The 9,134-nt window shown below is 35.3% G+C and overlaps 1 protein-coding gene across 1 annotated transcript; it reads right to left on the bottom strand.

The window, feature by feature from the left end:
• Window positions 1-396: 396 nt before the first annotated feature.
• LOC100795752 (myosin-11) lies at window positions 397-5,444 on the bottom strand. The gene is made up of 3 exons (XM_003530698.5): window positions 4,790-5,444; window positions 3,487-3,615; window positions 397-2,550 (listed from the first exon to the last, which is right to left on the bottom strand). The coding sequence occupies exons 1-3, from the start codon at window positions 5,207-5,209 to the stop codon at window positions 1,000-1,002; spliced, it is 2,100 nt and encodes a 699-aa protein (XP_003530746.1). The 5' UTR covers window positions 5,210-5,444; the 3' UTR covers window positions 397-999.
• Between the last annotated feature and the right edge of the window lie 3,690 nt (window positions 5,445-9,134).

Here is a 9,134-nt window from a genome sequence, read left to right on the forward strand (position 1 = left end):
AATATTGTTAAGCGTCTAACGATCTCACTTGACTCCAATTGATTATGCTCATCAATATGCTGACAAAACCCTGTATCCCTGATTTTTCAGCGGATCATTTCATGTATTGAGTCATGAACATGACATCCTTTAACTTTGCCATCTATGGTAAATGAAGATACAGGATTTTGTCTCACTTGTTAATAAAAAATTAATTATTAATATTCCAAACATCAGACATAATATCTTGTCTCGTCATTGAAGTTGGTCACTAGCTCAATTTGATTTTATACCTTTATATCGGCAATCTAAAATAGAAGTCAGTGTTCTACCGTAAAAGGGAATTTTCTTTAACTCCCACTTTACATCAATTATTCCTCAGCAAACAAGAGGGGAGAAATAACTCAATTTTCATTATTTCCACTAAATAGTTATACGGTACTCATTATTCCAATGAAACAGTCACAAACAGAGAGGAAGTGGTCCATCTCAACCTTGAAGTATTAAGTTTTATCACTGTTATGAATTTTCGGTCCTGGGACCAGAAATCATCCTAGTGGTCTACAATCTATATGACAAATTCTAAGCCACATCTACTAAGATAGAAAATCAAGATGCTGAAAACATAATGCTACTATCATCTATACCTTATGATGATTTGGTTTCCCTGCATATTTGTCCTCAGACTTAAATGATACAATACAAGCAACATGCTTCTCATAACTTTTATAGGATACTACACAAAATGAAGCAAGGCCGGTCGTGATAAATATAAGTGAGGCATTGACACAAGGGAGTGAAAGATTATATTCTCAATGCTTTAAATGAGTGATGCTGAAGAACTGAAACATGGCCAAAGTCTGAGGCAGGAAAGATGTATTTATTCATGGCCCCCATCATTTCTGAGAAGTTTTTCTAGCAGCAGTAGATTTGTACTTTCACAATTCAAAACAAATCTGCCGCTTGTGGGTCATTCTTCATTTATACAGGTGGGAATCTCTGCCTATGCTCACATCACATCTAAATCTTCTGTTTAAGAACATGGCGCAACTGAACCTTCTGGCTTTCCATCCTAGCCTCCAAAAGTCTGGCTTTCAGACTACTCTTCTGCACGGTGCGAGGAATGCACCCTTTCATGCCTCGATTATGCAGATTTGCTGACTCAGGCGAACTCAACTGGTACAGAAGGTCTTGGGGGCTTAGTCCACCATTACCCAGTCCCCAATCAGGGGACATTATGCCCCCACTAGATACCCTTCCATTCATTCCCTCCACAGAGATTATCTTGTAATTATCCCCACTGTTTGGGCCAGACCTCCAAAGCCTTGCTATGGAGGATACCTTCTTTGATTGCTTAGCTGGTACTGAACAGACTTCACTAATTTCAGTTATTGGAGTCTCTAAACCTGCATTTTCTTCCCATTCAAGCACACTCCTCCCTGAAACATCACTCTCTCGACGATTCTTGTTCACCAATAGGGCACTCCCTTCAGGCGAACAACTTGATCCCTGATCCTCAACATGGCTCACAGTTTCCCATCCACTTTCATCTTCTTCTATATCACCATTGTCATCCATAAATACATCAGAACATCTTTGCAAGTTATCCTTACTAATCAATTTGGCTTCAGGACTCACTGTGTGAATCTTTGAGGCATGACTCACTGGAGAGTAAGCAACACATGCTTCAATCTCCCTCTCATTGGATTCGCCAAAATTTAAATCTTCGAAAATGGCAAAAATATCATCTGGATTAGCTGGCTCATACGAAAATCCCTTGATGTCTTGAATGTCTACAACAGCTGCAGCCTGTTGAAGTGACCTTGCCTCTTTCATCTCCTTTGAATTTGGGTTCACATTTATTGATTTGAGAAAGGTTTCCAAATCCGCTACAAGTTTATTCATCTGTGAGTACTTCTCATCAAGAGCAACTTTTGCATCAATCAATTTCATATGAACACGTTCTTCACGCCATACTTCAGCCATTTGTAACATCCTCCTCTCCTCTTCCACTTCTTCCCTAAGTTTCATAGATTCCCTCTTCAATGCTTCAATTTCAGCCTTGTCTTCTCCAATTTCCTTAGCAAGCTCATCACAAATTTCTTCAATCAATTCTCTGGCCTTCCTTTCCTTCTCATAATCTTGCATGTATCGTTTTGTTATTAACTTGGCATCTGCCAACTCATTAACCAACCTGGAATTGACAATTTCAATCCTCTGGCGACTTTTCCTTTCACGATTCAACTCTGATTTAATGTCATCAACGTAAGCGCGAATTTTTTCATGCTCTTTGCTTCGCCATGAGGCCCTTTCCTCACTAACTTTCTTCAAGAAATGTTCAAGTTTCTTTTTGGAGGAGTGGCATTCAGTCTCAAGTTCCTGGATCTGCACACGAGCCTGCTCTAGTTCAGCTTCAAGAGCTGATACAGAAGAAACAGTGCTAACCTTTTGGTCGAGAAGTTTCATTTGGCTGTAGATGTGATGCTCCTCGTCTGATGTTTTTAAACAAACAGGATCCCACTTTGTTGCCCCCTCCATTGCGGTACTCGAAGACTGGAAAGAAGGCTTGAGCTGAAGAAGAAAACAGCAGGTTAGAGATTAGCACTTCAACAGTTTACTCTTTCACTTAGGGAAGGTAAAAGTGAGACACTTTTAAACTCTTTCCTCAACCAGATAAGCTTCCCTCATCACTGATATTTTAGATGACACTTCACTACTTTGGTTTGTCCGACAATATGAAAATGTTTTGCTCATGCATTTTTACAAAGAAAATTACATCTATACATAGCATGGACCTAAGCAACACTCAATTTCATGTATAAAGGCATGCAATCCAATAGATTTATGATCTATATTATATCTGTTTATTTTTTATAAGTTCAAATGGATGGCTGTCATGTCAGCCTATATGAGCATGTCTGTGTACCTTGTACCTGAGTGCTGGACATATTATTACATTTTCACAATATTAGATCATGACCACACATTACTGTAATATAATCAGTTTGTTGAGTATCTATAACCTAACTTAATGAAATAGCAGCCTTTAGAACAAAGCATAGACTTATCAAGATTAAAGCAGGCATTGCCAGTTGATTTGATAATATGATCAAGGGAGATGCTACTAGAAATCCTTCCACTTCCAAAATTATATAGGATTTGAAGAGGGATTGGCTAGTTGACATCATGCATAACTATAGAGAAGCAATCAAATCTGCAGATAGTCTAGTGTTCTTACTAATCTTCTGACACATGATTGCAATGGGACCCCTGTCAATAGATTAGTCTCCCTGTAGTTTCTCTATCATTTTGGGCCTCGGCCCCATACTTTCACTCCCAAAAAAAATGCATTTGCAGAACTCACTGAGTATCAAGATGATGATGCAGGAAAGCGAATAGTAGTAATTCAGTCTTTACTTTTTAAGCATATGGTGTTCACACTATAATCTTCAATTATCCAGATTCGTTACTATATTTATAAGTAATGAATTAAAAAAAACATAATACCTCACAAAAGTGTCCATCCTTAGTCCCAGAAATGGAATGGGGACTTCGTGATGGATTCTTCATAGCAGAACCATGCATCATGCCACTTTGATGGCTGAGAAATTGGTGGTCTACATGGCCAATTCCATGCTGCAGATAAGTGATATCAGTTCTAAACTAAAAGTGAAAAGCTATAAAAAATTTAAAGACAACAACAAACTGCCAAATTTCGAAAATAAAGACAACAAATTACATGACAGTGGCATGCAATGAAGAACAACAATTCTCTAATGATGCAATAATGCATAGATACCTACTAACTTCTAGTAAATGAAGAATACAAATCAGCATACTGCACAGTTCACTAAAGAACAAGCATTGAAAGCATATCAATTAAAAATGCAGACATTTACACTACAGTACAGATACTTAACAACATTTATAACAAATTCAATTATCTCCACAGAAAAACCCTAGTCAAACCATTTCTCCAATTATTACCAAGGAAATTAATGAGTTCTGCAGTAGACCAAAAATCAATCACGAGTCAACTACACATCACTTATTAGGCTTGAAATGATTTTCTTTTCCCTTTCATTTAAGGTCATGAATTACTCCAGTACCAAACTTTCCATTCTTGCATTCCGTCACACATTAGTCATCAAACATTTATTCATTACCGGTTATACTTAATGAACTTCACACATTTAACACAAGAATCAACAACCAATAAAAGTTTAATTACTGGTACTAGAGAGAGAGAGAGAAAGAAAAAAAAATCATTTCAATTTCAACTTAAAGCCTAGCCAAAAGACTTTCATCACACAAAAAGGAACATGCAAAATAATGAAAAAAGATGGATTCACAAAAGGTCAAACCTAAAACTTTAAAACTAAGCAACGACAAAATAAAAGATATGAGAAAAGACTTCTTATTTTCACTTTTAATCACTATTATATCACGCCAATTTCACTTTATTTCTTATCTTCAAAAACTTGTGTTCAGAAATAAAGAAAAAACTAACAAAATAAAATGAGTAAATAATCTATGCACTCGTGAAGGATTTTTACACAGTCCTCCAATTATAGAAATTGTTATGTATGATAAGTTTGCTGAAAAAAAAAAACAAAAAGTTATGTTATATGATTTCTGATTGATTCAAGGTCTAAAATGAGAAATTAAACTCATAAAACAATGATAATAGAAAACATTTAGTGAAACTCAAAATTTCAATCAGAATCAGCAAATGCAAGCAAATGGAAGTAAGAAAAAAATAACAAATGAACGATCACTGAACAAAGAAAAAACCCAAAAGGGGTTTTACCTGAACTCCCAAACGATCTTCACCGATTTTCCTCGAAACCCTTCGCCTTCCGCCATCACCCGCCGCTGCTTCCGGCAGCTGCATCCGCCATATCCCGGCTGCGAGCTTCCTCGCCGACACGGCGGCATGCGGCGGAGCCTCCTTCTTCCGGACGTGGTCCTCGAGCGGATCGCCGCCGCCGCCGCCGCCAATGATGTTCCTCTCTCTTCCGCCGTCGTGGATCTTCCACTTGGACAAGGGGGTTTCCGGCCTGCTCCGTTTTCCGGTGTGTCCACCGGCCAGCCTAAGGCGGCTGGCCGGAGTTCGGGGATGGCGGCGGCTGGCCCTCCGGTGCGGTTGGAGATCGGAGTCCGGAGAGGGGGCTGCAATGGCCGGCGGGAATGGGCGCAGCGGGCGGGTGGAGTCGCCGGAGATCTTCATCGGCGGCGGTGAGTGTTGGCCATTCGAGGTAGAGTTTATTTTCCTTGTTTTTCTTTCTATTGTGGAAAGGAAGTAAGAAACTTGTTGAAAGAAAGAACAATAGAGAGAGTAAGAGTAAGGGGTGGGTGAGGTTTCGGTGAACAAAAGAGAGAAACAGAGAAAGAGGTTATTGTTGTGTGTGTGTGACTGTGCTGAAAAAATGAAGTAGAGAGAGAGAGAGAGGACAGTAAGTGCAGAGATACTGTATACCGTATACGCACTGGGTATTTCTACGGTCAACGGATCTTTCTTCTACCGTCAATTTTTACTATGTTCTGAAGAAAAACAACACTTTTGTACGATTGCTACTTTACAAAAATTCCAATAATATCAATTTTTAAAAGCTTAAACTTACTATTTCAAGACAAGAAATTTGCTACACTCTATATTCACCTGTATAAAAAATAAAACTGAACTGATGTTCAAACCAAAATGGTTAATATGATAAACATTGCATAAAAAATAAATCTCATAAGTAATTAAAGGTCAATTTGATTCAAAATTAATAGATAAAAGATCAAAATGAAAATTTTAAAAATTTGAAGAATAAAATGAATCTCAAAAATAAAATAGAAAATGAAAAATGTAAATTAGTCTTTTTAAATTAACTAATCATTACCAATTACTAAAGAGTAAAATATCTTTATAACAACTTTAAAATAATTTTTAATCACCAAAATAAAAGTATTAAAATATTTTGTTTGTACTAAAGTCAAGGATGCCTACATAGTATTGTTGTGGCAAAGAGAAAAAAAAAATTATTTAAAGTTGATTTTGAAAAAATATACAATTCGATTTCTTGGAACTTTCTCTTGTACATGTTGCATAGATTTGACACTTGGATTAGTTGGATCAAAGGATGCCTTAAATTCTCTTGGGTGTCGGTGTTGATAAATGGTAGTTTAACCCTTAAATTCAAATGCTATAAGGGTTTATGCCAAGGTGACTCATTGGTTCCTTTCCTCTTTTTGGTGATAGTGGAAGGATTAAGCAAATTGATGAGAGAAACTAAATCAAAAGAATTGTTTGAAGGCATTTTGGTGGGTAACAACAATTGCATTGTTAACTTACTACACCATTTTTATTGGTCAGACTCATGCTAAAAATGCCTTCACTATCAAAATCATCTTAAGGATGTTTGAATTATGTTATTCCAACTTGAAAGTTAACTTCTGAAAAAGTAGTTTTGGAGCCACTAGGGTGGAAGTGGGAGTGGTGGAAAGATATGTCAACATGCTAAATAGTAGTGTTCTGGCTTTTCCTTTTACATACATTGGACTACATTAGGGGAAATCCTAGGAGAAAGGAGATGTGGCAACTGGTCATCATGAAGTTTTCTAAAAAGTTGGCTATTTTGAAACACAAAAATATGCCTTATGCAAGAAGAATTTGTTTGATCAATCATGTGCTTTCCTCTTTACCGCTTTTTTTTATTTTTTCTTCTTTAAAATGTCAAAAGAGGAGTGGAAGCCTCTTGTGGGGATTCAAAGGAGATTCTTATGGGGGGTGATGAGGAAAACAATAAAATTACTTGGATGGATTGGGATGTGATGTGTAAGAGTAAGGATTTGGGAGGACTAGGCATTAAAAATTTAAAGGTGTTTAATGAGGTATTGTTGGCTAAATGGAAATGGAATCTTTTCCATCAAAGAGGGAACTTGTGGGGTGATGATGTGCTTGCCTCTAAATATAAGGGTTGGCAAGGGCTAGGATATGAGGGAGTCTTTGTGGTGGAGGGACCTTAAAAAATTGTGTGGAAGTGAGTGTGATGAAAAATGGTTTGATAATGGGATTTCATGAAATATAGGAAGTGGAGTCAATATTAACTTTTTGATAGATGAGTGGGTGGACGGTCAAAGTTTGGCTTCTATGTTTCCTAGACTATCTTCTCTCGGAACAAAAGGAAAAGGTTATAAGTGGTATGGGTAAATGGATGGAGGATAAATGGGTTTGGGAACTTAGATGGAGAAAGAAACCTTTTGAAATGCTACTACTCTTTGGCAACTATGCTCCCATAAGATTTTCAACAACATTTTTGGCAATTCTAAGGTGTTGCTAGATCTAGAGTGGAGGGACGTGTGTGGCAAGTAATATGGTGTGCAGTTATATATCTATTGCATTAGGAAATATCGAATTAACTGTGTTTTCAAGTGTACAAGTACGTGGTAGTGGAAGAGATCAAGTTTCTTATATGTTACTGGCTGCACAACAGGGTTAGCGTATTACCCTTTTCGTTTGTGTCATGGGCAAGTATGTGCTAGTGGGGTCTTGTGATTGTGCTTTCATGACTGACTCGTGTGGTTTCTCATGGATAGAGACTAGCTTGTTGCAATGGTTTTCTTATTCATTGTTGAGCAAGTATATATGTAGAATTTATACCATTGTCAATAGTTGGGTTTATTATGTGGGCACTTATTATGACAACAATTTAAAGGGCTGAGATTTTGTTTGGCACCAAATTCAGTGTTTTTAGTTCCATGTGAGACCCTCATTTGGTTATCTAGTATTTATAATTGTATGTTGTTATAAATATACTACTATAACCGTGAGGTGCCTTGTTTGTACTTTACTTTTGGTACCACTTTTACCATAGTAATATATATAATTAAAATGAATTTATCCTGGGAGTTCATACTGAATCTTAATTATTAGTATCAACTCACGTCAGTATAACAACATTAAAATGAATTTAATTAAAATGTAGGTGTTTTATATTATTATTTAATTATATATCATAATAAACTTATCAATTTTTATAATAATTATTTTAAAATTATAATAAAAATATTTTTCATTAGTTAATAATGTAAAAGAAATTCCATAACGACAGAACATAAAAAAATTGAACTCTAAAATAATATTATTATTTTATTAGTTTATTAAAACACACAAGAAATAATGTTATTTTATAGACTTGGTACTTGTAAAGTGGATAAATTGAACTTAACTATAAAAATAGTTGTTTTGAGTGACCAAAATTGTTCAGTGCATGGTATAAATATTAATTTATTATGCTATTTTTTATTAATAAAACCAAATGTTCTAGGTTGTGTATCACTAAATTCTCAACTCCTCACAATGACATAATTTGTACACCCGCTATCATCGTCCATTGTCACTGTCAAGTGTTAATTGTATTCACGTTGATTGATGTCTTATACTCTTATTGTCATTGAGTAATTGCACTTAACATTTCCTTTGACTTATTGCGTGCATTGTTATTAACAATGAGGCTTCATTGCAATTTGTTTCTTGCTTTTATTAAAACTGTCTCCTCTCAAACTTACATAAAAAATTACAAAAAAAATGTGTGTCCTTTAACTTGATCATCGAAGAAATATGCAATGATGTTTTTCTTGTAATCTCTGTCATGTCGTTCTCCCATCCTTTCATTTTATTATCACCCTTAATATCCTTATCTTACTCATAAAAAAATAGCGTACTTATGAAAAGCGCCCTCATTGCCACGCATAAACTCATTGAACCTGTTACAGTATTATATGCATATTAAAAAGTAAGGAGGGATTAAATTAGTTTATATAAAAGGAATTTTAAAAGAGTTATTTTTTTAAAATCTAATGGTTATGATTAATTAATCGTTATAATCATTAAATTTAAGAAAAATGAATTGTGAAAAAGTTAGAATAAATTGATCTTTCCTCAAGAAATAGCATTGAAAAAAATCAATTGAAGATAACATTAAAATAGAATGTATAAGAGGAAGATAATCCTCCTTCTATAAGTTAGATTTTGAGATTGAATTAGATTCAAATTTATATTTTAATATAATATTAAAATTTATTCTAAATGTATTAGTGGGTTACTCACCATATTAGATATTAAATATATATTAAGCTCAAAAATATTAAACATAAGAAGTGTATAT

The sequence above is a fragment of the Glycine max genome, chromosome 8, assembly GCF_000004515.6.
Source record: "Glycine max cultivar Williams 82 chromosome 8, Glycine_max_v4.0, whole genome shotgun sequence".
NCBI classification, from domain to species: domain Eukaryota; kingdom Viridiplantae; phylum Streptophyta; class Magnoliopsida; order Fabales; family Fabaceae; genus Glycine; species Glycine max.